Below are 27,604 nucleotides of genomic sequence, written 5' to 3'. Positions count from 1 at the left end.
TGTTCTAGATAAGATCTGCAAGTGTAGAGATATCACTGAACACCAAAGTTAGGCTTGTGCATGCCGTTGTGTTTCCCATTTCGATGTATGGCTGTGAAAGATGCACAATGAAGAAAGCTGGTGGGAAGAGGAATTATCCCATTTGAAACACAGTGCTGGAGGAGAGTTCCACAGACACTAGAGACTGCTGCAGAGACCACTAAATGGCTCCAAGGGACCCATGCGCGCGCATGCCTGCAGAGGAGGGCCACCTGGGGTTAATGCTCTGTCACCTTCTCCTTGACAAGCCAGATTAGAGCTGGCACTTGCGTTTGGCCTTATCAATTAGAGCTAAGGAGATTACGGCTGGCTCCAGGAATGCTGGGAACTTGGGAGGTTGCATGCGGAAGAGGAGGGGAGGGGGCCGCGAAGGAGGAGACCCTCCCTCCTCAAGGCCCTGTGGATGGGAAAACAATTCCAGTGGCTTTTGCCGTGGGCATTGTGTGTGTGTGTTTGCAGGAACACATGGCTGTGGTCCTGACTAGTTGCAAGGGAATAGCTGAGTGATCTTGAATCTGAGTCTGGAAGAAAGGCAGGGTATAAATGCACTTTCCCTTTGGGTCCAGCCATGGAAGCTGAAGTGGCAGCAAAGTGCTCTAGTTGTGCAAAAAAGTTGTCCAGTGGACTGGTCTCCTCTGGAAGGTCATTCCACAATCTGAGGGCGGCCATTTTGAGTGGTGTGCGCCGGTTGTGGTAATATCAAAGATTGAGAAAGGAAGATGAGCTAGAACAACGTTGCCTCCTCTTTCTCTCTCTTGACGTAAATGAGCGTATGGCTCCATTTTCCCTTCATCTCGTCGTAATTTATATCCTCGTTTTACTGCTGTTACTGTAAGGGCAAGCATCGTTTTCCGCCCCTAATGCGATTGTGGGCTGCCATGTGCGGAGAAGACTCTTCTCGGGTTTTTCTCTGTCTCTCCTCTACCGCTTTTTGAATTTGATAAAGGCTCTGGCTTTGGAGTAATGCGCATTCTGCCAGTCAGAAATCAATGAGGGGAAAGGAAAGAAATAAAACATGAAAGTCAACGTTTTGGGAGTCTCAGCCATGCACCGTAAATGGAGGAGTGGGCTCCAAAGTGAGGGCCTCTTGTGCAAAATCCACACTGGTGCAAAATTTCAGAGGAGTTTGAGGGAGGAAATAAAAACCCCAAATCCTTGCTGTGGCAAATATTTCCCAGTGCACAAAATGGCAAGATCACTTGGGTCATCGCCAGGGCATGGTGTGCATGTGTTTGTGTTGGCAAATTCTTCACACACACACACGCATGCATGCATGCACACCCCACAGACACAGACCCCTCTTTCTTTTTCCCGACTGAGGGCTTGGGCCTCCTTCCTGGGCCACAAAGGAAGCCTGCCGCCGGGGCTTTTGGGCAGCTGTTTGGCCCCAGGCGGCCGCCTCTGCCCTCCTCCCTCTGCATCTGTTCCTGTCCTTTAGAGAGCCTGGCAGCCAGTGGCCACCCTCCCCAACCCACCCCAGGACTTGACCATGATGATGATGATAATGATGATGATGATGTTTGGGCAAAGGGGATGGTGGCTGCTCAGCCCCACAGCCGAGGAGGAGGAGGAAGAGGAGGGGGGAGAGGAGGCTGTGACATTTTGGGACATTTGCTCAGCCGGTGGGCAGAGCCAGCGGGGAAGAGGGGCCGAGTGTCTCCCTTTTGGGCAGGCTGTCCAACGCCAACCTGGCCTTGCCAACTTCCTCTCCCTCTCTGAGACTTCCATGGGGCGCATACGTGGAAAAGGACGGACGCCACCCTGTCTCCCGTGAGTAGCCCCACGCCTCACTCTTTCCACCGGCGAGTTAAAATTAGCCTCTCTCTTCTCCTCCCTCCGTCCTCTCCACCTTCCTTCCTTCCTTCCTTCTTCCCTCCTTTCTCTCCCTCCCTTCTTCTTCTTGCAAAGGACAGGCCAGGCTTGAACGAGACCCAAGAACCGCAGAGGTCATGTTGCTTTTTATAAAGCCAGGGATGGCCTTTGACGTGTTTTGGGAAACCGGGGCCTGGAGGCGGCCTGAGGCCCGGGCACCTCATGGGCATTTTGGACTCAGAGAGAGAGAGAGAGAGAGCAGTCCTTGGAAGGCCACCAAGAGACTTGGGAATGCAGTCCAGTCGGGTGTCTCATTGTGCGCTTTTCCTGTTGGTGTCAAGCTCTTTCCGTTTTTGGGTTGTGTGTGTGGCTTTGTTATTTTTTTGGAAATTCCCAAAATAGACCTTGGAGGCGTGTTGGCTGGGATGGGGTTTGTTTTTCCCTGGCGCAGGGTGTTGTTGTTGTGGTTGTGGTCCCGCAGTGGCTTCTACAACTTCTCCCCTCCGGCTTCCTCACCGGATGCAGCTCCCCTCTTTGGCTCCTTGGGACCCGGCCCCTAACAGCTCTCTCCGTCCGAGGGGCAAAGCTTTGGCAATCCCTTCTCCCTGTTGCAGCCTCATTGCAGCACTTGCTTCGTCATGTCTCTTTAGGAAATTTGGTCAACCTGAGAGCCAAGACCTAAGGCCAGACCCAAGCCGGGGCATGGCTACAGCAAGATCACTGCTACACCCATGATCCCCGTAAATCCCCAGAGTTAGAATATGATGTTTGCTTTCAGGAAGATCAGAAAGAGAGAAATTATCATCATTTAAGTCCCACCTTTCCCCAAAACTAATGGGGCTCAGTGCAGCCAGTGTGTGCAATGTCTGTGCCTTCATGGCACTCATCCATTTATGGCAGTGGTTCCCAATCTTCCTAATACCACGACCCTTTAATACAGTTCCTCATATTGTGGTGACCCCCAACCATACAATTGTTTTTCATCGCTGCATGCAAACGTGTGTTTTCCGATGGTCTTAGGAGACCCCTGTGAAAGGGTCATTCGACCCCAAAGGGGTCCCGACCCACAGGTTGGGAACCACTGATTTATGGAAACCTGAGTCTCCATTCCTCAAAGCCATCCCCAAAATGTGTGGGACTTTGGGGTGCATTTACACCGTAGAAATAATGCAAGTTTGACATCACACCAATGGGGCTATAGCACCATTCCATGGGAATCCTGGGATTTTACAAGGCCTTCAGCCTCCTCTGCCCAAGGGTTCTGGTGCCGCACCAAACTACAAATCCCTAGATTCTGTCGCATGGAGCCATGGCAGTTAAAGTGGGGCTGGACTGCAATATTTCTACCATGTAGATGTACCTTCTGACAGCTGTGCACCTTCTTTTGGGGGACTTTGTTTTTGGGGGTGGCGTGGGTCTCAACTGTGGACCATGGGAAATGGCCAGTGGTCCCAATGGATGCTTGGTGTGTCCCTCTCCCACAACCTTAGCTTGGAACAGTTACCTTTTGGGACTAGATCTTCAAGCCCCAGCAAGTGGGCAAACTGGGGCAGGAGGTGTAGTCCCAAGAAGTACATTTCCCAGGTTTGAGAAATGTGGTTCTGTGAGTGAGAAATAAAGAGAGCTCACTCAATGGAGGATTGTCCATACTACTGTTGTTGCCCTCTCTTGTTGAGACAGCCAGCCCTCCAGAGCCATAGATTCAGGCCTCCATGACTTGAAAATATTCCACACAAATATAAATTCCCCCAAACAAACCTTGACTTTGCCATTTTATACAAATGGCCCCATTCCACTATACCACTGTACTTAATGGGACTTGAGTATCCATGGATTTTGGTGTCTGTGAGGGTCCTGGAATCAGACCCCAACGGATACCAAGGACCCCCACTGTATGCCTTTTTATTTGCTCCTAAAGTCTTTGCTCTTCTGTGCCGTGTTTGAGTCCGAACCTCCAGAAGGATGGTTGCCCCGGCCCCTCCACTGTAGGGAGAGGTTTGTTTCTCCCTCCCAGCCCCAGTTTTGGAAGGAGGGCTTGGAAACAGCTGCCTTTGGGATGGAGGGAGGGTCTCGGCCTCTTTCTCTTTTGGAGCCGATGGAGAAGCTGAGTCATGAGGTCGCCGGGGCCAGCGCCGTTCTTGACGCGAGACGCAAAGCCCTGCCGCAAGGAAGCCACAGAAGCAAAGAATTTAGCACATCCCCAAAGAGGAATTGGACAATCAATAAAGCATTATACCCCCGATCAACAGAAGAGCATCTCAAACGTTGGATGGTGGCTGGTTGGAGACTCGGGAAGCCACTGCTCCGCTTCCAAACGGAAACTGGGCACATTGACCAATTGTGTTGAAGGGACCCAGAAGGTCATCCAGTCCATCCCTCCATCTCAGGCCACTGCGGCCGCAGGGGAAGCGTCGCTCCTCCTGGACATCTCAGACGAAGGCCGTCGCTGGAATGTTTTGTGATGCCTAAGCCCAAAAATCCTGCGTGGTCAGTTTCGCTATAATGAAGCCTGAGCCAAACAGCTCAGAGAAGGGCTGGTCCTGTTTTGGAGTCCTTGCTGGGCTTATGACTCAAGGGAGAGTCAAGCGTTGGGTCTTGTCAGCTGCAGGATTGGATTATTCATAGCTAAGCCGCATGTATGGACAGGGCTTAAGGAGAGCGGCTCTCCTCCTCCTCCTCCTCCTCCTCCTCCGTCGTGTGGTGAAACTGGACATGAAGGAGAACGTGAAGTCCTGACAATAGGTCCATGTGTTGTTTGGTTGTTAAAAAGCATATGATACAATTTCTTCAGAGGTTTGTGCCTCAGCTGAGGGCCTTGCAAACTTGCCTTCCAGCAACTGAGCAGAAAACAAAGCATGCTAGATGCAAGGTACAGAGGTGCGGACAAGGCGAGTGAGTTACTCGAGTTGTAGCAGCTGGGAAATAGTTTCTCCTGTCAGGCAAGAGAAAAGGCCAAAATGGCCGGATGGGGAGAAACCTCCTGCCCAGATGGTGATACCTGGGCATGGTCCTATGGGAAAGAGAGGCTGCTTTAGGGGAAGTAATGCTCTTCTCGTGGAGAGATGCCAGCCTGGGTCTCTGGGTTTGATGCTGGTGTCCAGGTGGCATCCCAAAAGCCCTTCCATTGGCAGATAGGCTTTGCAGACCCCAAAAGAGGGCCGTTTAAGGTTCTGAAGCCCCCCTGAGAGGTGGCCATGATCCAAACTCTGTTTAAAAGCCTCCAGCGAAAGAGGGTCCGTTTCCTTCCGGCGGAGTCCAAGAGTTTCGGCAAAGCCCTCCATGCGCAGGAGGGTCCTTCCAGTTTCTCTGGATTCCTTGGCGGCTGTGTTCCTGCGAACGCTTCCCTCCCAGCTTCTCAAAATGTGCTTTTGTTTCGTTTAGGTGGGAGGCTGGGAGGGTGGTGCGTGCGCAGAGACAGATGCACACAGAGAGAGATGGAGGAGGTGCGCATGGGAGAGCCCTTTCTCCATAAGCCAAGCCGATGCCTCTCCCCAGAGAAGGGGGCAGTTGGCTTGGATGCCTCCCTGCAACCCATGGAAGGAAATGGGGGAGACCCTTGCAGCTCCCCATCCCAAACTCCCAGCCTGCTTTGCCCAGGTTAGCTCTTTGGCTTTGTCGAAATCCGCCTGGCGTTCCTGATTCGCCACGCCAAAGCGGCTGCTAATCCTTTATCACAATACGCCCAGAAAGATGATTAACTGAGCACTGCTTAATGGCACATTAATATCTCTATTTCTTGTTTTAAAAAGCGACAACAAAGAGTGACTAACCGAGTGGGACTGCACACAAACGGCTGCCACACTTCCACAGCCTTTCTTTCCCTCCTCCTCGGCCTCCTTCTCTTGCAGGTAGCATGAGGCTCTGGGTGTTTTCTCTCTCTAAGGGCTTTAATTCATCTGGAGGGGATTAGAGCGCCCTGAGAATCCCAGGGAGCCTTCCCCAAAACTACAGATCACAGGATGAAGCCGCAGCAGTTAAAGTGGCATGGGACTTCTGCAACTGCGCATGTGCAGATGCGTTGTTGTCAATTGCTATCAAGTTGAGTTGGACTCAGGGCAGCCGTGAGAATGAGAGACCCCCCAAAAGCCCCTTGGGTCACCAATGGTCCTGCTCAGGCCTTGCAAACCAAAGGCCAGCTGGGGCTTCCTTGGCGGAGTCCCTCCGCCTCTGATGCAGCCTTCCTCTTTTCCTGAGGCCTTCCACTTCTTTCTCTTGGGTCTTTTCTTCTGGCAATACATCCAAAGTATGACAGCCTCAGCTTAGCCATCATGGCTCCGACGGAGAGGCCAGGCTTGGTTTGCTCTCAGACCCATTTATCTGACTTTCTTTTAGCAGTTCAGGATGTCTGCAGAACTCTTTGCTCCACGTTTGGAAGGAGCTGGTTTTCTTCCTATCAGCTTTCTTCACTGTCTGGGTTTCACAGCTTTACATAGAAACCGGAAGCATGATGGCATGAGCAATCATATTTCCCATGATATAATTTAATATCCAATGATATATATGCGTGCGCGCGCACACACACACACACACACACACACACACCAGCATAGCTCCTTCTATCTGCCCTTCCAAGCCCTCTTCTCATTTCTTGACTTATTTCCTTGCCCAAGAAAACCCTATGAAATCCATGAGGGTACCCTAAGTTTGCGACTTAATGGCAGATATGCCCATGCTATACAAAACCTTTTAACTATTTCAGTCTCTTCACCACTTGCTGCCAATTTGTGCAAATCACCTGTGATCATAATGTTTGTTGTCTTGATATTAAGCTGTAGCCTTTCCTTCCTTGCCTTTCTTTGGTAGTCCTTCGGAGCCTTTGCCGTTTGTCATCTGCCGATCTCAAACGTTTGGCGTTCCTTCGCTCAGCGTTCACACCTGCTTCCTCTCCAGCGCATCCTGCTCTCCGTATGATATGCTCTGCATATAAATGGAACAGATTGACGTGAGAAAGAGACAAACGCTCTAGAAAGCTGGGTTTGGGTTTGGGAGCTTGGTCCTCATCTCTCTCACAAAGAATCCTAGGTAACAGTTGCAATGGGGCTGGTGTCCGCTCCGGACTACAAATCCCAGGCCTCCATCAGGTGGAACTATGCTGGTTAAAGTGGTGCGAAACCTTTGTAATGATACAATGTAGAGACACGCAAGGTGCATCCGTTTGGAGTTGAGGAGCATGGCTCCCTCTGGACTGAGAGAGGCCTTGCTTTATGGCCTCCAACCAAACCGATGCTCCGTATCTCATCCCCAGTCTCTGCCCTGAAGGCAAGATGGTCCACTTCTGGAAGGTTGTTTCTTCTGGTTGCACAAACACACACACACACACACCATACCAAGATCTGAACCCAGAACCCTCTCCTCTCACACTAAGCATATGAAGCTGCTTCTTGTTGCCTGCATTGTGTTGAAAGAGATTTCCCAAGGAAAGGCCCCAAAGTAAGGTCTCCTACTGGCTTAGGCTTGTCTACTTGGTTCAGTAGAAAGAGGATTCTGCCATTGAGTTTCAAGTCAGTCCATGGCAGGGAGGGTCTTGCCTGGTTCCTACTCTTCCGGTTTATGATCTGTTAATAGGCAGGTGCTGGATGGGAGTCAAGGACAGAGCCCCTGCTTTGCACACAGGAGGCCCTGGGTTTAAGTGCAGCCCAAGAAATGTTGCTGCCCAGGGCTGAAGGCAAGATGGTGCCACATACATACCCCTTGCAGAGGCCAGCTGTGGGGAGCCAGCTGATCCATCACTTGTCAACAGTTGCAATGGGGCCAATGTCCAGCCCTGGCCTTATTCATGGCCCTGGAGGGGTTGTGTTGTGTGCGGCACGCACAGCTCCGTCCTTCGTCTCGTGTTACAAGGCCAGGGAGGGCCTCTGGAAAACCCACCAGAGGCCAGCTGGGCACCACCAATGGCTGACGGGGCAGACGGGTGCGCCGAGGTGCATTTGGCCAGGCTTGCTAGAGAATTGCAGCGTGCCCCGAAAAGGAGTGCCAGGCAGCCCACCGCAGACCCATTTGATGCTGGGAAACCCTTGCATCAGGGTAGAAAATGCCTCTTCCTTCTGAGTGAGCGGCTGCAGCTGATCCTCAGCTGTCCTAGTTGTCCGAGGGTTGCTCTGCATTTTCAGCTGCTGCTTAAAAGCCAATGAGAGATGCCACAGGGTGGTGTGTGCGTGTGTGTGTTTGTGTGTACCCACAACGGCACAGCTTTTCCATTTGCCTGGTGGTGAGAGATCATGGAGGCCCAGAGAGTGATGGATAGGTCAGGCGGCCAGGCGGCCAGAGGAGTCGCCGCTCGCCCCCAGCCCTCATCCTCCAACAGTCCCTCTTTCTAATATATATATATATATATATATCCCTGTTTCCTGCTTTGTATTTCAACCAAAAAGCAAACGTGGCTCTTGCTGTTTTATATAAGAGATACCATTTCCCTATCCATATTATATAATGGGGCTTGGACTTGGACAGATGCTTGTCTCCATTTGGTGATGCTCCCGTTGAGGATGGGTCTGAAACCTTCATGTGCAATTGATTTTAGGGGTAGCGATGCCTCGTTGGGCAATTAATTTGCCACGTTGCGTTGTTAGCAAATGAATCTGATGTTGGGTGGCTCTTCTCGCTGAGCGCATTGATTTGTATTTTTTGCCGTTTGAAAGCATTTTACTGGTTTTTGCATGTTTATCAGTTATTCATTGCAAGAGTGGCTGTGATACATAGGAAATGGCAGCAGAATGAGCAGTCGTGGGCCATTAGTTATTTTGAGGCCATGATGGGGCTGCTCTGTTCTTGTCATGGTCTTTGCAGGAGCAGGGAGGGATTTAGCTGGTGAGGAATTTGGGGGTATACCTTTGCAGTGTCTGGATGGTCTAACTCCCCGCATGGAGAAAGCTAGCGTCTTGGGATACCTATGTGTTTTGGAGCAGTGCAAATTGAGCTTCCCCTAATTTTTCTATCTGGGGAACATCACATACACACCAGTCTATTATATAGGAATGCAAAAGCACATTCTTCCACCTCTAGTATGAAGCGATGTGATGGAGAAGGGACATGGCACCGGTCAGAATATGGCCCTCATTGCCACTTGCAAGTGCCCCCCATAATTTCCTCTTCTGAATCCTGGGGTGGCTTTGTGAGCAAGAAGAGCTCCTTCCTGGGAAGAAGAGGCACAAGGCTTCCTCATTTGCCTATTGTCTGTCTTATTTTTAACAAGCGCCTCATTATCTGAGATGTGAATTTCCAGAGTGACAGGGAGAGATCTCACTGCAGCCTCACCTCCGAAAGAGAGCAGGCGGCGGGTGGTTATTTCATGCCCCGCAGCGGCGCCCAAAGGGGTCTGGGAGGGGGTCCTGGAGGCTGCGCCAAGCTTTTAATGGCATCTCCTTCCTTCTGGTCCCAGAGGCCGGGAGACCATTTCGGAGCACCCCACCTGGGCCACGCTTTTGGGTGGCTTTGGGTCCAAAATTGGTCCCAGTCCGGTCCCCGTGACTCTCCGTTCTTGTACTTGACTTCATCTGCTTCAGGATTGCAAGGCTGGGGTTTGCAAACCCCTGGGTTTGGAAGAAGCAAGTTACAACTTCTTGGTAAATTGAATTACCAGTGTCGTGTTATGTCTTTCCTCCATGGAAGTCAAGGCGCAATCGCTGGCTCACCTTGGAGAGGGAGAAGGCAGCTGGCCAGAGGCTTACTGAGAGATGCACCTCACCTGGGAGTCCCTGCCCAGCGCTCTCTCCCCGCTCTCTGTCCAGGGCTATCTTCCGATCAGGATCATGGGATAGATCAGACTGAGAAACACTGTGGGGCCTCTGGGATTTGTAGTTTGGTGAAGCACCATTGGTTCTGAAATGAAACAGCTCTATGAGTAATTTAGGCCCCGTACAGACAGGCCAAAATAAAGCTGCTTTGGGTTGCTTTGGACATCTGCTGTTTAAATGATGCATGTGTCCTAAGAGTCTGGAAGCCAAGCCAAAGCCATGCTCTAGTCCTAAGGACTGAGTGCAGCTTCTGGACTCTTAGGACGCATGCTTCATTTAAACAGCAGACCTCCAAAGCGACCCGAAGCAGCTTTATTTTGGCCTGTCTGTATGGGCCCACATCATTTCTTTGAGCAGCAAATACACACTCCAAAAGCTATTTAAGACATAAAAATGAAGATATTGTCTTGTTGCACCCATTCTGTTGTTGTTGTTGTTGTTGTTGTTCTTGGATCTGACCTTTAAAGGATTTCTCACCCATGCCAATTGCTAGCCATGGGTTCAGGACCATGGAAAGCAGCTTCCAAGTTCAGGCTTGGGATGTGATTCCTCAAGGCTTTTTGCCTCTTTGCTTCTGGGGATGGAGAGCTTTGGGGGCAGGCTATGTATGGGTCTGGTTGCCTTCTCTGTCTTCTGCAAAACTCGGAAGGTCTCCCTATATAAGGACGCTTGCTGTTTCCAACCCGTTGCCATGGGCACCGGCTTTTGTGGCGATGCGGAAGGTTTGCCGTCCTGAGAGTTGCACCGGTTTCAGTCGGAGTGGCTCCTGAGTCGTTCCCTGAAATCAGGCAGAGGAGCCGATGGACCACTCCAGGCCGAAATTGGCCTCCCAGCCCTTTGGGAGTCTGGGAAAATGCTTGCTTATGTTGATGGTGGCCTGTTTTGGGGGTGAGAGGATAAAACTGAGGGATTTCAGTCACTCGTGGGTCTGTGCCCACGCCTGAGAAACCTGGAGTCACCGATGGAGACGCAAGGGAGTTTACTGATTAAACCAGAGACAATATAGATGAAACACAAATGGTTCAGATTGAGAAGCAAAAGCCTGTGGCCCCAGGGGACTTCATGCTGGGGCCCAATCCAGAAGCCTCCCATGAACGCTGGTGGCCAGTCTCTCCCATGTTAACAGGTTGGAGAACCTGCTTTGTGTTGCTTTTAAAGGAACCATCCAGGGCTATTCTGAATAGGTTCAACACCAAGGAGAGCTCTTGGAGTTTCTTGTGGATGCACTGCCCCACGGACACAGGACCCACTGACCACCGGTAGCTGTGGCCACAATCCACTTTGCCACCAGCTGTCCAGCGTTTTCATTGGAGCCAGGGCTAGGCTGGTGCTTGAAGTGGGCAGAGCGGGTGAGCCATGGGGGGGGGGGTCTTGCTTCTTTCCCAGAGGCTCAGTTTGCCCACCTTGCCCCGTTAAATTTTTTTATCCTTTCTGAATCCAAGGGGCGGCTCCTCAGGGTCGCAGTGTTGCTCTTGCCATCCTTCCACAGCCGGGTGAGAAACTTGGCAAGGGCCCTTGGAGCTGCAGCCGGCACCCGATATTCTCCAGAGAATGCTCCAATCTGGGTCAGGAATATTATCTCTTCCTCGCTGCTGCCTGCCGCTCTCCCTTTCTCCCTCCCTCCTTCGTTCTGTGCTTTTCAATGCCATCGGGTGGCATCTGACCTCTGCTTCGCTCTCCCTTCAGCTGCTGCCAACCTGTGCAGGGCATGTGTTTGTGTGTGCTTGTGTTTATCTGTGCGCTTGGACTTGCTCCTTGCAAGTTGGGGCAGGGGCCTGGCTGGCGCTCCTTGGCACAAGGGCAACGCTTGCCCTTTTCTCTCTCTATGGGTCTTTAGGCCAAGGGCAGACCTTCTAGACGATGCTAGGCTGCAACTCACAGCCTCCCTAATGCTGTGCTGCCCAGGGGATGCTGGGAATTGCAATCTGTTGACCTCTGGAGGAAGATGGAGAGAAAGCTGGCTTGGGTGGGCACTGGATTCACAGAGCAGGCTGCAGTTCAACTGGGAAAGGAGCTAGAAACTGGTGAAGGCCGCTTTGGGGACACTGGAGCTGGGCCCAGAGTCCAGATCTTGAGTGTGCGTTTCATAGTATTGGGACGCTCAAAGAGGTTTATTTATTTCCATTGACTCTCTCTTGACCTCCAGGTTCAGATCTTCTGGGCTCCGTCTGTGAGATTCATTTGGAGAACCCTGCCTCACTTTCCCCTCTGGAGATTTTGCCTCCGCAGCTCCGTCCTCTGCTCCTTTTCCTCTTCTATCTCTTTCCTTTCCCAAATCTGTTTATTGTCTCCTGCGTGTATCGTTCTTTCTTTTCTCCCAGAAACAGACTCTTCCTCCTCTCCACTGTCTTTTTCTCCTCCATTTGAGGCAATTTAGGAGGGCCTGAGAAGAAGCCCTCCTTCTGGGACATTGACTGGGCTGCGAATGGCGGGGAGCATCGTCCTCCTCGGGTGCAGAACAGTTTCTGTGTATCTCTGTGTGTATGTTGCATTTCTTGCAGCCTGGAGCTTGCTTGCAAAGCCTGGCCTGCAGAGCTGGGCCCTCACTTCGCTCCCTTTGCAGGGGATGCTGGCTGTTTATGGTCATCTTGGGCTTTGTGAAGCTCCTGGGATGCTGGCCATGCTGTTGTTGTGTTTTGCTGTTGTTGTTATGACAAACACTGTACTTCAGCACTACAAGATTCTTTGGATTCCGCACTGGGAGAAAAACAGACTATAGAATAAATAACAATGAAATATATATGCGCGCATGCATGCACACTTGTTGTTGTTAACCCTATGAATGAGAGCCCTCCATGACCTTGTGCTCAGGCCTTGCACATTCAGGGCGGCCTTTGTGGCTTCCTTGATGGAGCCTCTCCGTCTGATATCCCCTCCATCCATCCATCCATCCATCCATCCATCCATCCATCCATCCATCCTTCTGGTTGCCTGCTGAACTCAGAGGAAGGGAAGGGAAGATGGGAGAAATATCCAAAGGACTGTTGCATGGCGATAGTTGCCATGGCGACCTCCTAGTCTGCAGCATCCCTGCATCCCAAGAGCTGCTGGCTTTCCTGCCCACTTCCTCGCCTTTCCCTTTCCCTTCTCTCTTGTCTCTCAGCAAATCTGAGAGAGAGAGAGCAAGGACCTGGCCAGGGCTAGGGCTGGCATTGAAGCGGAGGAGAGTAATTCCCAGCACCAACACCAACATCATGTTCACCAGCGATGGAGGGAGGAAGGAAGGAAGGAAGGGGAAGAGCCTAATTGGTGGGGAGAGTTTCCATAAAAGCCATTTGGGCTCCAGATGCCGTTTAAAACCATTTTGAGTTGGCAAAAGGGCAAAGAGGGGGTTGGAGAGGTTTTCGACGGTGTGCGCGCTTTGCTTTGTGCGTAGCAGATACACTTGTGGAGAAGTGAGGAAAGCCTCCTGGTCACGCTGGTCCTTTGGCAAAACTTGGGCGCCTTCATACTCCTCCTTGGCGCCGTCTCTTTCCTTGCACCCCCAAGTCCTCTTTGCCGGTCTTTTCTGCCCCTTCTCATTGGGGGAGGTGGGTCTATTCCAGTCTCCACTTGAAAAGAGGGTCTCCAAGTTGCTGTGCACCCTTGTCCCCCCAAAAAAGGGGCTAAGTGCTTTGGATAGCTCCTTGAAAGTTCAGTCTGAGGCTCAGAGTGGGTCACCTGGCTGACATGGGAGCCCCAAGGCAGGAGGGCACTTCAGGGTTAGGAAGAAGGGCTTGGAGCATAAGAGCTGGTCAGCAGTGGAGCAGTGTGCTTCTGCCTCAGAGGGAGGTGGGTTGTAAAGAGATGGCATCTGGATGAGCATCTCTCAGGAGGGCTTTAGTTGGGGGTCCCTGCATGGCAGCATCAGGCTGAACTGCATGGACCTTGGGGTCCCTTCCAGCTCCGTGAGTCTCCATAGTATAATCTGCTGCCCTGTCTAACATTTCATTTTGAGGAGGAGGAAGCCCTGTGCTGATGGAACTATAATCTTATTATTGTGTGGATAAGACAGGCTTGCGCTGTGAGGGTTGCACCGTTCTTATCTGCAGTAATCCAGGCCAGGAGAAATGTTTTTAACCCGCCTCCTGGCTGGTAAAAACCCTGTTTCCTCCCTCATTCTGGGCTCTTTTCTGACCCCAAAGAGAGTCCCAATGCCTCCCAAGGGGTTACATTGGCCCCAGTGTTGACAGGAGTGTTTGTGGGGCAGAATCCAAACCCAAAGGCCTGGAGCCAGAAAAAGCATCTCTGGGTAGAGGCCTCCCCTCCATCGTTTCAAAACAAAATTGCAATGGATTTGTTGGGACAATTTTGGTGCCAGATTCCCCCCCCCCCGGTTTGGTCTTTTGAAACTTGACTTGGGGAGTATTGAAATTAAGGGGTGTCATTGGCAAGGCTTTGCAGAACACCTGCCTTGCAGATCTGGTCCCAGGTGAGAATTCAGCCATGGGGGAGTCAGGCATCCCACTGACCTGGAGGAGGGTTGAACATGCAAATGGCGCATCTTGTCAGGAGCTGGACAGCCAGAAGGTCAACCTGGTGGTCTTTTCCTTGTGGCTTTGGTTGCCCAAGTCCCAGTGGGCATGAGGTGAGGGTCGGAGGGTTATTTGGGGCTCTGATTAAGAGGAGGGTGCCATAGAAAACATGGCCCCGCTTCCATCATCATCACCACCACTAACGTGCTAAAGATGCTCGGTGTTCCCCTCCACCCCAAACTCAACGTAGCTGAGGGTTCTTCTCTGTGGCCCACATCGCCTCCACCAAGAGCTGCCAGGAGGCATGAAAGACGGAGCCAGTTGTTCGTTTTGTGCCAGCTGCTGCCAGGTGCTCCGCGAACACCTTCCTGTTTACGGCCGCGATGCCTTTAGGGCGGTTTCATTTTCTGAGTCGGAAAGGCTTCCTGGGGCTGAGGAAGGGGCTCTCCTCTCTGTTGGGGGAACCTGACCCCCAGAAAGGAAAGGAAGCCAGGGTTGCTTCAGCCTTGCTGGCAAAAAAAGCGTGCACCGTTTTGCTAAAGGAACACAGGAACCTTGTGGTATGCCTTAATGCCTTTTCATGTTATCCTTTTGCATTCTCTCTCTCCAACACACACACACACACACACACACACACACACACTTGTGCATTCCAGAATATGGGTTAAAGAAAAGTTGTGACCCCCAGGTCTTTCTCTCAAGCAAGCAATGCCTGGTATTAAGAAGTTCTGAAACTCTTTCGTGAAGGTGCAGCTACACTGTAGAAATAACCCAGTTTGGCACCGCTTGGCTCAAGGCTATGGAATTCTGGGAGTTGGAGTTTGTTGTGGAGCCCAGAGCGGAGCAGAGCTGGGCCTTGCAGAATGGGGATGTCTCATCTATCTGTGTTTTGCCTGTCATTTTTAATAGTTACGTTCTTTAGCTGGTTTTAATTTTACGGGTACTTTAATTATATTTTTAACGTTGGAATGTGGAGCAGAAACTCTGCCCAGTGATGCTGAGACGCAGGCCTATATCCGCCATTGAAGTTGGCTTGTCCATGCTTCCTGCCTCTTGCACAGTCATGCAGTGATTTGAATTGAGACTTACCCTCATCTGAGTCTGGAGAACAAAGCCTAGGAGGAAAGGCGGAGGGAGCTGGGGAAGAGAAGATGGAGGAGAGGCATGGTTGCCTTCCTTAAATATCCCCAGGGCTGCTCCAGAGGGTAGGACCAGGTCTAAGGGCTGAAAGTTACAAGAGGATGGAGCCAAGGGCCTCTCTTTTGATGGAGAGCTCCCAAAAGAGGCTGGACAGCACTCTATCTGGAGACCCTGGACTGAGGAGTGGGTTGGATTTCGAGGCGTCCGGGGGACCCTTCCATCTCTACATTTCTAGGGTTGTTTGATTCTATATCATGGGGAGGGTTTAGGCTGTTTTCTGCATATGGGCCATAAGAGGGGAGTTTTGCTACCTTCGTACTAATTCTTGTTTTGTTGCAGGTTCCTGCTTCTTCCTCTTTGACCGTCCAGCCTCCCCTCCGTCCTCCGTCCTCCGTCCTCCGTCCTCCTGGATTTACGCAGACGAGTGGAGAACCATGAACTGAATGCCAGGCAAATGTCTGCTTTTGCTTTGTCATTTTAAAACAACCCTCTTTACCTGGTATTATATTTTTGGCTTCTGAAGAAGAGCTCTTCTGGGGTTTTTGGATGACCGTGCTTTGAAGAACAAGGGTTTTTTTCGTCTTCGTTTTTTATTTTGACTTGAAGAACAACCGCCTCACCTTCGGGAGAGTGAGGATCTCAGGAGAACATGGGGAGGAAAAAGATCCAAATCCAGCGGATTACGGACGAGAGGAACCGGCAGGTCAGTCGGAGCAACTCCATTCCCATTCATTAGGTTCCCTTTGGAAATGTCAGTCTTTCTTAAAGCCTTGCTACAGAAAGCATGGCACAGACTGGAATGGCTTGCACAGGAGTGTCACTTGCCTTGTGTTGTCTGCCACCCAGGGATCTGGGGATTCTGGGAGCTGTAGTCCAAAAGACAAGCTCCTCAAAGCTCTAAAGGGACCATAGCAATTGCTGGCGGTTAAAAGTTTCAAGACAGGGGCATTTATTTGTGTGTGCATGACTGCAAAGGTGTCTAATGCGATGGGTTGCTCCTAGCTGCCTTTCCGACTTCTGCAAAAGTCTGGCTGACGCAAATTCCTTCCCTGCCTTTTGCTGGGCACCTAAACGGCCGTCTCTGGCGCTGGGTGGATGGCGCAGGGATGGCGCTGATGGTCGGCAAATCTTCTGCAGCAAACCTTTCCCTCCCCTCCAGGGAAGCGCCCTGAAGGTTGCGAGGCCTTAAGAGTAACCCGTCCTGACAGGTGGCCTAGTTAGGGTTTCCAGCAGCCCAGCGGGTCTCTCCTCTTGGCAGCGGCTCCTGGAGGCTGGGGGCACCTGAGCAAACTGCAGATCCCATGACGAGGAATGGCAACACACACACACACACACACACACACACCCCTACGTTGCATCAAAGTCAGGTTGGCAACATCCCAGGAAGGAGGGAGAGGTTTGGAAACATCCGGGATGCTTCTGCAGGGCTGGTTTTAAGGGTCTCCAAGACTCATAATCTGCTCCTCATCCTCTTTATCTCCTGTTGTTGTTGTTGTTGTTGTTGTTGTTGTTCTGTGCCTTTCAGGTCATTTCCTGACCCTAAGGTGAACTTCTCAAGGGGTTTTCTTGTCAAGATGGATTAGAGGAGGCTTGCCACCGTGGCTTTCCTCTGCGGCTGAGAGAGTGTGACTGATGGGGATTCGAACCTTTGGTCTCCCAAAGCCTTGCTCCAGCGCTCTTACCACTGAACCATGCTGCCCCTCCTAGGGCCTTCTTGGCCAGATTTATTCCACTGAGAGTTGAGGCTTGGTTTACTCCTCCGTTTCCTTATCGCTTTATTGCCAACAACCCCCTACATTGTTGTTGTTGTTGCTCCGCTTGGCTTTCTAGGTTTGCATTTGCTGTCTGAACTGTTTCAGAAGTGAATTCTAGGGTTGTTTTTAGAGAGCTTTTAGCAGTTTGCAAAGAGCATTTTAAAGTGGGTTTTTAAATCTTTGTATTGTTTTAATTGGTTTTAATTCCTTGCCTTGGAAGCCCTTGTGGGCTGGCAGGCGATAGAGAACTGCTTGGAATAAATGAATAGCCATCAAAATGGCTTTGGCTTCTGGAGACCTTCCAGAGGAGAGCCCTGGCCTTCGGCTTCTCTGCTGAGGCCTTGCAAAGGCAGAAGAGCAGCCGTGGCTTCTTGGGTGGACTCTGTCGCCTTCTTTCCCTATTGCCTCCTGCCTTCTGTGTGCCTCCAAGTCGCCTGCCAACTTATGGCCACCCCATGGTTTCCCATAGGGTTTTCTTAGGTGGTCTCCCATCCATGAACTCACCAGGGCTGACCCTGCTTTAAGTTGAGAGGGGTTCCCCACCTTCGATGTTTGAGGTCCATTTCATGTTCAGCTTTGATGCAGCTTGGATTCCACTTGCATTAGATGCAAACCACACGCGACGGATTGAATGGTTTGGCATTGGCTGGCGCAGGCATAAAACACCAGCAGTCAATGCGTTGCCAGGCATTCCTCCAGATAACGCAGCCATAAATAAGTCCATCCTAGAAACGATGCTTGAACCCTTCCCCTTTCATTGACTTTCCTGCCTTAGCGGCATGAAATACGGACGAGGGCTGGAGGCTCGGACCTATTTTTCCCATCCAGGTGGAAATGCAATTGATTCTGTTGACGTTCCTTCTTGTGTTTCACTTGATCTGTATCTCGGAGGTTAGTAAGAGAATTGAAAGGGACCATTGATTTTTTGCTAATTATGCTTTGGACAATCTTGTCTTTGGCATCCTTCAGACGCAGGGAAAGGGTCCAGAGAAGGGATAGAGGCATACCTGAGTTAATGCAGCAGATCTTATTCCTGGGCATGGCCTCTTTAACAGAAACGTTGGTACCAGAGGCAGAAATAGCATGGAAAGAATAAGGAGAGATGCCTTTACCATCAAAAAAGGAAGAGCAGTTCAACATGCTTTGGCAAAATTTTTATGCACCTGTGAAATGGCAGGCGAAGTCAACAAACACATTGTGAGCCCCCCAGAGACCACTTGCAAGCTTCTTCCCAAATGCATCCAGTTTTGTTTCCCTTCGCCGCTCTGCGCTTCTTCCATCTCTTTTCTCTTCCTCCCCTGCATCCTCCTCTTCATGCTGATGCTGCTAAAAAGCCTTCCAGTTAGGTTCAAAATGTGGCCAGATTTGTCCTGGCTAGGAAGGAGTTTTCTGGCATTTGACATGGGCCAATGGAGGCTTGCATAATTTGCATTGGGATGGGGCTGAGCTGAGGCCAGGTTTAAAGGATGTGGCTTGATGCGTCTTGAACTCGCATCCCCTCCACTCCACCCATGATCTCGCCTTAGTGAGCCTCTCACCCCCGTTTTGGGTCATCCTCTTCCAAACCGGGCACTGCTCCGAACAGCAGTTTCCATTGGACTGGGTTTTCTCTCTCCATCTCGGAACCAGTTTTCCTTACGAAAAGGTTTACTGGGAAAGTGCAGAGTGGCAGCAAACTCTGAACTCATCCTCATTGTCCAAAGCGTTATTTGGGTTTTAAGAGCTGCATAGTTGGTTTTGGAGTAGTTTTGTATTAAGAAAGCACACTGGGGGGGGGGGGGGGTTGGAGGGAGACTTTCTATTGAACCAGGGATGGGGAACCCGGTGCCACAGACACACCGGAACAGGAGCTTTCTTGCTGCCTTTCTTGGGAGCTGCAAAAGTGAGCGGAAAAGGCTTTGCAGCCGAGGGAGTTGCTCAGGGCTTCGGTGGAGGCTCCAGGAAAGGAGGACTCTGGAGAGGAGGAGCAGCCTTCCTTGCCAAGGAGCAAAGCCAGGCTGATCCTCCGTTTCCATCCCTTTTTCCACTGCCGCTCTTTGTGTCCCTCTTGCAAAGGTCAGAGAACAATCTCTCTCTTGAGAGCAGCCTATTTCTGCATTAAGATGTAGCTCTGTTTAACCTGCCTGTCTGTCTTTCTATCTCCTCCCCTCCATATTATCAAATCTCAGTTGAAACCATGGGATGTGAAACAGCCAAGGTGGACCGGTTGCAACCTGTGGACTGTTTGTGGCCCTGAACCAATATATTTACTTTTTGTAGGGTTCATTTCCTTTTAAGGATTTCCAGGACAGATCCGGAAACGTGAGATGGGGGTCCATGATGCAGCCAGTGGTCTGCCACAGAGGAAAGCACTTTCTGCTGGAGGGATCCAGAGTCCCCTTGCAACCGAGAATAAAACTGGGGCCCCAAACAAATTCTCCCCAGGCTTCTCCATTGGCCAGCAATAATGTTTGGGGAGTGCCTGGGCTGGAATACACCTTTGACCAGGCTGAGACCCAGGGAAGATATAAAGGGATACATAAAGGAAACCCACGTGTGACCCATCTCCTTCCAATCGCGATGGAAATGGTGCTAGTAGAGGAGCAATAGAGGAGCATCCACTCCCTGGTTCCTTCTCAGCCTTTGTACTTTTCCCAGTCTCAAACTGCCGGCTGAATGCAGAAAAGTATTCAATGTCAATGGATCCTTTCTCTATTCCAGGCAGGTGATAGCATTTGGCCGTGATGATGCTAAGCTATCTGTTTTCTGGTGGCAGGGCATTGCTCATTCCCTCCTGCCTTGGGGCTTCCCTGCGTCCTCCAGGGACACAAATACACACATATACATCTACACATACACACTCGGGCGACTCCTGGGGTTAAATCGGCACACGGCTGGCCCAGCGCAAGCCCCAGGCCAGGAGCCCCCAGTGGCCTGTAATAGCCCCTAATGGCATTACCAGGATTTGCTGAGCCGATTTGCCCACAGAGGTTCAGTCCTGTGTTTCTGCCGGGGTCGGGCAAGAGAGAAGGCTGGGCGGGCGGCTGGGCAGCGGCCAGTTGTCCAGTCCCTTGGAAGGGGCCCTGGAGCCCTGCCCTCCCCTGGTCTATGGGGCAGGCTGGCCCTGGGGGCAATTCCCTTCCCGGCTCTCCTCCTCCTCCCCCTCCTGCGAGCAGCTTACTTACGGCAGCCCTTTGGAAGGAGATCTGATTCCCTCTTAGTCTTAAAAGGTTAATGCCTCCAGATGAGGAGCAGGAGGAGGAGGAGGAGGGAAACACGGGTAAACCTTAGCAAAGGAGGAAAGACTTTCCATGTTTTGCCCTCCGCTCCCAGACTCTGTGGATACAGAGGTGAGAGTTGGGCTGGAGGTTTCCAAGATGCCGCTTTTCTCATTCAGTTGGTTCATGAGTGGAAGCTTCTCTGCTATAGAGGAGAGGAGAGAGAGAGAGGGAAGGAAGGAAGGAAGGAAGGAAGGAAGGAAGGAAGGAAGGAAGGAAAGAGGGGCTTTCCGATTACAAACACGTTGGCTGGAATCCCATCTTCATAAATAGACTTGCGTCCATGGGATTAGAATTGGGCATTTCCGCAATGCCCATTTCTAGCAAGAAGCGGCTGGTACATTATTACGCAGAGGAGCTGGCAAAGAGACCGGTTCATGTTGGTGCTGTTGTGCATTGAGATCCAGTGTCACTGTGCAATTGGGACCTTCTTTGGCCATTCCTGGCACCATTTTGAGAAGGACCGTAGAGGAAAAGGGAGGTACAGGTTGAGCATCCCTAACTGAAATGCTCCAAAATCCCACACCTGACTTCATGAGTTGTGGATGCTGGGCTTGTTATATATGAAACAGTGTGGGGCAATGGTAGAGGCAGCGTTGGCAAGACTGGTTCAGAGGTGGCTTGCCCTGACCTTCTCCCATTGGGTTCCATGGGACACCTATGGACTGTCCCAAAGGTCCCCTGCATCCACTTGCGGGGCTTCATGGCAGGATGCCTTTCTGCCTCTGGTGCTTGGTATTTCTGCAATGTTTGGATGCAAATCTTACAAGTCTTACATTTTGAAAAGTGCCAAATGGAAGCAAATGCAAAACCGAAATTACCCAGAAATCCTTGTTTATTTTGACGATCTCTTCCTTATTCTTGGGATCTTACAAGATCCACCATCAAGTGTCAAGCTCTGGAGCGGAGGATATTTGTGGCTCAGCCGGTGCCAAAGAGTTGCAACATCGGAGATGTTTTGGTGGCAGGTTTTTTAGTCGCCTTTCGTTTTTGCTTCAGAGCCTTAAGGGAGGTCATTTGGAGGATTTCTTGGCACTTTTTGACCTTTTCTGGAGGAGAAGGTTTTTGCAAATGTCTTCAAAATTAATTTTCAAAGGACACTCAGCCGACCATTAACACAATGCATCACTTTCTTGCTGATCAATGAGGAGAAGCCACAATGAATCGCTTTTCTGTTAAGTAATGCAGTCCGCTGGCTTTGGAGGCAGAGGGCAAGAACCATTCCACCTCCCGGGTATTTGATGGACTGCAACCCCCAGCATTCCTCACCGATGTCTAGGCTGGCAGAGGGGGGATGATGGGAGAGTCCCTGCTCGCTCTTTTCCTTCTCTCTTCAAGGCGGGGAGAAGGAGAGAGAGGGAGCGTGGCATGGACAGGTAAAGGCAGCAGCAAGGCTTGTTGGCCTTTGGCAGCTGAAGGAGCGAAAGCGGAGGAGGGCCAAGCGTGGCAGCCGCCATTGACAAATGGGGAACAGCTGACCCAAGCCCTGGGAGAGGAGAGAAGGCAAGGGCCCCCAGGAAATACTGTTTGCGCATCTGAGGCCATGCGCTTTTGTTGGGAGGTTGAGAGGTGGCTTTGCTCAAGTTGCCCCTCTTTGCTATGGCAGCGCTTCCCCTGATTTCTGGAGTGTAACTTCAGCAAAAGGGTCTTCCTAATCTCCAAGTGGAATCTCTTCCACGTTAGAAAGGAATTCCTGGCAATAGGAGCAGCAGGTTTCCTCCGAAGGCGGTGGGCTCTAATATAAAGAGAGGCAAGAAGATCATCTCTTGAGGGGGATGATCGGTGGATTGATGGGGCTTTGACAAGGTGACCCCCGAGGTCCCTCCCAGCTCTTGGATCCTGTGATTCCCTGATTCTGCAAGTGTGGATTTGGAGATGGACAGGCAGAAGCCATTTTCAACACCAAAAAGCACTATTGAGGTGTGAGATTCCAATGGGTCAGATACTGAGTGCACAGTTGTTGGTTTATTCCCTTATTCTTCATGAATTTTATAACTGCTTCTGGCCCATTTTCCTCTCAGGGGGATGATCCCACCTTGCGGCGCTTCCCCCTCTGTTCCAGAAACAGCTTCTGGGTTTGGCAGACCCCCCCCCCCCCAAAAAAAACAAATCCATCCTTGCAAGGCCTGGGGGCTGCCGGGTTCCTCTCCTGGGCCGAATTTCCCTTCAGGCTCTTCTGCTATTTCCCTCTTGGTTAATGATGGGGGCATTGTATCCAGGTTGTGTCTCATAAACCTCTGTTACACATTAATTGTGATGCCCAACTGCAATGTTAAACGGCAACATTGCGCAGCTGAACCAAGGCACCCAGTGTACAACCAAATGCTCAAAGAAAATCCATGCACAATGGTGCACCTCATGCAAATGCATCAGACAAAAATTCCCGTTTTCAAGGAGAATTTTGCAGACGAATAAGAGACCAATACGATTCCAGCTGGCAGGGACCATCCACACAGATACTGCACAGTGATCCCACTTTAACCGCCACGGCTATGGACTTCTGAGATTGGCAGAGATGCCTGTGTAAAAGGAAAGCACCCCATTTTGTGGGTCTGGCTAAGCCAGTACCATGCTGGCCTTTTGGCTCTTTGCAGTGGTGGCCATTTCTGGAGGTGAGAGGAGGTAGTCCTTAGAGCTTGGATCTGGGAAGCGGGCAGCTTGAAAGGCTCCAACTTGGTCTCCAGGGTCCATTTTGGGGCATCCCCCAGACTCCTTGCCAGGGACCCAGTTGGGAGGATGGCACCCAGAAGCCAGGGTCAGTGCCCAGAGCGAGACCTCCTCCTGGCTGTGGCATGCCATCTGTTGGCAGGCAGGAAGCGTAGCAGCAGTGGAGAGAGGTCAGGGCCCGCCACTGACCCCAGCTTTGATGGCCGAAGAGCGTTCAGGGGGGGCAGACGGGGACCCCGGCAACGTGACATTTGGAGGTGGCCAGGAGGCAGCGGAGAGCCCAGAAGACAACAGCCCAGCCGGCTTAGCCTCCTCACGTGGGGGGGAACAGCTGCGTCGTGTGCCATCCTTGTGCGCCCAGAGCGGCCGGGAGGTCGATTAGAGCCCAATCTTGTTAACCGCTTTGGGCAAATCGGGGAGAGAGCGAATGAGAAAGAGAAGCGGAGGGAGGGAGGGAGGGAAGGAAGGAAGGAATGTTCTCCATCCTGTGTTGCTGTTTCATAAAGCCCCGCTTTACACTAACCCTCCAGCCTTAACTGTATCAACAACCCCAGAGTGCCCTCCTTGGTGGCAAAATGTGACCCCCTTGGCCCCGGTCTGGCTGTGTTTGCCATCCCAAGGTGTCCCCCATCATCCCGTTTGTTTATGACCCAGCAAAGGCTGACTTTGTCTCCTGGGAGCCTTCCAGGGGAGTGATTCTCCTTTGCTGGTTGTGGAGTTGCTTTTCCGCCCCAGACCCATGCGCTGGGGAAGGAGGGTCATGGGCTTCCAGCCTTGATAGCTATCTTCCCTGGAGCATCTGGATGGGCTTGATGGGGACTGGGTTCAAATCCAGACAGATCCTCCCTTTGACCTAAGAGGATAGTTCCTGCATCTGGTTCTCTCTTTCAGGAGGAGGGTACTTAATGCCCATTTTCCCCTTGGTGGGTTATCTAGCCATGTGCCTCTCCCCAAAGTCCAAGGCAAGTTCCCTTGAGAAGCCTGGTTCGTCCGTGGTTTCTCTTCTGGCCCAGACCTCTCCTGCTGAGAGCCTGACCGGCCTCCCCTTTCCCTGCAGGTGACATTCACCAAGCGGAAGTTTGGGCTGATGAAGAAGGCCTACGAGCTGAGCGTCCTCTGCGACTGCGAGATCGCCCTCATCATCTTCAACCACTCCAACAAGCTCTTCCAGTACGCCAGCACCGACATGGACAAGGTGCTCCTCAAGTACACCGAGTACAACGAGCCCCACGAGAGCCGGACCAACGCTGACATCATTGAGGTAGGACCCTTCTTTCCCACCCAAAGCAACACCCGCCCCATGCACTCCCTCTCCTCTCGCTCTCTGGGTGCATCGACACTGCAGAAACCACTCAGCTTGGCACCACTTTAAGTGCAGTAGCTCCATCCCATGGAATCCTGGGTTTGTAGTTTTGCAAGGCTCTTAGCCTTCTTGGCCAAAGAGTGCAGGTACTCACACAGCTACAAATCCCATTCTGTAGGATGGAGCCATGGCAATTGGAGCGGAGTCAAACTGCATGATTTGTACATTATAGATGCACCTTCAGAGGAAGAGGAGGAAGGGCTCTTCCATTCTTCCAGTCACCACCAAATGGAGCCTCCAATCTCAGGGGAAGTCCACCTTGAGCAAGCAAGCCAGCAAACAACAGCCTTGCTTGGATGGCCCTGCCGGCATAAAGGCCACTTGCACATTTTCTTGGCCTCAGTGAGAGCAGAGTTCTCCAATGGTTTGTTCTTGCAGGAACTCATGCCATGAGTGAAGATTTGTCATCCTAATGCTATGGTCACCATGTTGGCAAAGCTTAACACTTATATACATTATTAAATGTACATCCCACCTTTCTGCCAACATGGGACCCAAGGTGGCTTCCAACAAGTTTAAAACCAGGCACTGAAAAAACATGATTGCCATCAAAGCTTTCTTAAAAAATCAAATTAGATATCATGCTAAAACAGCATTGGTTTAAAATGGTGCAAAATGGAATGGGATTTAAAGCGCACAATAAAAACGTTGTGCCATACAGTTCTTACACAAATTCGATATCCTTATTTTTTCAGCTGTTGCTCCGCTTTGATAAAGTGCGGATGCTGATGTTCCAGTGCGATTTCCTTTAATGCTTTTGAACATATTTGTGTGTGTGTGTGTGTGTGTGTGTGTTTCATATCAGTGAATTACAAATGTTTGGGAAGTCTGTGAGAAGACTTTAACCTCTTTCGGACTCTTTGCAGGATAACTCTTGGTTTTGTTTTCCAAAGAGGACTGGAAACCTGTGGGTTACTCCTCACAAGAGATAGACTCATTGGGTCAGTGGATGAATGGTGATTTCTCACGTGGGTAAATGATTCAGTGGGTCTATTCCAATGTTTCCCAGCCTTTGGTCCTCCATTTGTTTTGGACGTCATTTCCCATAATCCCTGACTGTTGGCCATGTTGGCTGGGACTTCTGGAGCTGAGGTCCACAACAAACAGAGGACCAAACTTTGGCATCCACTGGTCTGTTCTAACCAAGAATAACAGGGGCATTTGCTTAGAGATATGTGTCTGTTCCTCAGTGGGTTGAGGCACCTTTTCTTGCCCAGAGTAAGCAGTCCTTATCTCCCGACCCAAAGGGAAAAGGCAAATCTGAAGCAATTGCCCCCCAAGAGACATAATGGATGGATCTTGGCCTCCTGCGCACTAGTTCTCCATCACTCTCTCCTCTCTTTCCTTTTTCGTTCCTTGTGTTTTTGTGCAAACACAACTTTGCAAACGCAAAGCGGCCAAAGCTCCGGCGCACGGCGCTTTCCGGAGAGTGGGACGACGCGAGCGGAGACTGCAGCCGTCACTTTGTCACTTTTCGATGGAGGGGGGGAGAAGCCACCCAAAAGCTCTGTGTGGGCAGCTCCTTTTATGCTTGGCAAGGTTTAGACAAATGAAGGGTTTTGGCTGGGTAATTATTGACATTACAAGCAAGCGGGAATTAAGGCACACAAAACCTTTAGTCATTCAATTTATCTGCTCCAGACAGCAGGGGAGGGGGGCAGCGCATGGTGTGTGTGTATGTTGTGTGTTGTGTGTGTTTGGGGAGGGGAGGTAACGGGCCGGAGAAGGCGTGTGCCGGGGGAGTTGTGGCGTTCAGTTTTTCTGTATCATTTGGACTCCAGACGGCTGGGAGACTCTCTGGAGCAAGTTTTGAGCCACACAGAACTATAGCATCTTGGAAGGGACCCCAAGGGACCTATAGTCCAGCCTCCTTTGGCTATGCATCTAAAGCATTCCCAAGAGATGGCCATCCAACCTCTGTTTAAAGGACTGTCAAACTGCTCTTGCGGGTGGCAAGAAGGTCTTCCTAATATTGGTGTGGAATCTCTTTCCTTGCTTTTGAGTCCATTGGCCTCTGGAGCAGCAGAAGGCACGCTTCCTCCATTTTCTCCATGGCATCCCTTCAGCTGCACAAACCATCTCTCCATCCTCTAAACACATCCAGCTCCCTCAGCCAAACACTGCGTTGGCCTTTTGCTGCACAAGATGTGTTCTGCTGTGTGTGTGTGTGTGTTTGTGTGTCCATGCTCGACCATGGAGAATGTGGATCAAGAGAGCTGGGTGCATTTTTGCCCGTCTCTCAGAGGTAGGGCTTATGGGAACTGTTGGGGTGGGCACCTCCTCCTCAGATGCCAACATGGCACTGCTGTCCCTAAGCTCTTTGGGGGGCTGAAAGGCGAAACCAGCCCCTGGAACTGGGCCTGGAAAGAGACCGGGAGTCCTGCAGCTGTCTCAAGGGTGACTGGGTGAAATCCTACCCGCCTCCGTGGCTCCAGCTCCACAGAAGCAATTGAGGAGGGCATTGATCCTTCCTCATGGCGCAAGGGAGGGTTGCAGGTGTTGGGATCCTGCCATGAGGCAGGAAGAAGGAGAGAGGTAACCAGGAATGAGGATTTGGAAGGGTTTAGGCAAGGAGATGTTTAGGGCCACGATCCTTTTCTGACCTGTGCCTCCCAAGGCAAGATGGACATTTGGACTGCAATGGCAGGAGGGCGGCTGCCCTTTGGGCACAGGCAGGGACCCCAAATTTCCTTTCCTTCCCTGCTCTCCTTCCTTGTACGCAGTCTGCATTGCACCATCTCCATCTTGGAGGATCCTGAGAACTTGGGTCGGAGGAGTCCTGAGGCCACTGGGAGGGAGCACACCAGCCGATGTGGGAGATCCCCAGGACCCATGGGACTCCGGCAAGTGGCATTCGCCTCCTTGTAGCTCAGTGTATTAAGCACACTGTTTGGGTTGGAACACGCTGCCAATAGCGCCACAAGTGTTGTCTGTCTCTTCCTTCTGGTCTTGGATCCAACATCTCCATCACTTGGGAGTCCTTGGCATTGGGAAGGAGGAACCCGCTGTTCCCGACAGAATGTCAGAAAAACAAGGAGTCATCCTCCCATACTCAGCCCCCACCTCCAAAATTTGGGTTATTGCTTCCTCTTAGGAAGAACAAGGTGGAAGGCGTGAGTGTGTGTGAGCAAATGGGAACCCTAGGCAGGGGTTCATATGAGAGCCCTCCTCTGCATCCCCCGAAATGGACTGAGATATGGAGCAAGGGAGATGTGGGACCGGAGCCTTCTCTGCTGTGGCACCTTCTCGTTTTCATCGATGGATGGACACCATTCATCAAGTTAGTTGCGTTAAATGCATTCAAGCACATGCCAAGCTCAGCACTTAAAAAGATAATGTGTTTTGGTGGGCTAAATCCAATGAGTCCTCCAAGTCCAGTAGACCC

The 27,604-nt window shown here is 51.2% G+C and overlaps 1 protein-coding gene across 5 annotated transcripts in view; it reads left to right on the top strand.

Annotated features, from left to right (window-relative positions):
* Positions 1 to 27,604, top strand: part of MEF2D (myocyte enhancer factor 2D) — a 57,074-nt gene that overhangs the window by 15,722 nt on the left and 13,748 nt on the right. For 4 of the 5 annotated variants that reach the window (XM_042439301.1, XM_042439298.1, XM_042439300.1 and 1 more), the window contains exons 3-4: positions 15,518 to 15,881; positions 23,914 to 24,117. In XM_042439301.1, the coding sequence (XP_042295235.1) occupies positions 15,828 to 15,881; positions 23,914 to 24,117 (258 nt within the window). In that variant the 5' untranslated portion in view covers positions 15,518 to 15,827. Of the gene's footprint in view, positions 1 to 1,790; positions 1,810 to 15,517; positions 15,882 to 23,913; positions 24,118 to 27,604 lie in introns of those variants that run through there. The other variant, XM_042439297.1, reaches the window with a different exon arrangement.

Source organism: Sceloporus undulatus, chromosome 9 (assembly GCF_019175285.1).
Source record: "Sceloporus undulatus isolate JIND9_A2432 ecotype Alabama chromosome 9, SceUnd_v1.1, whole genome shotgun sequence".
In the NCBI taxonomy this organism is placed as follows: Eukaryota; Metazoa; Chordata; class Lepidosauria; order Squamata; family Phrynosomatidae; genus Sceloporus; species Sceloporus undulatus.
This window is presented reverse-complemented; position numbering and strand designations above follow the sequence as displayed.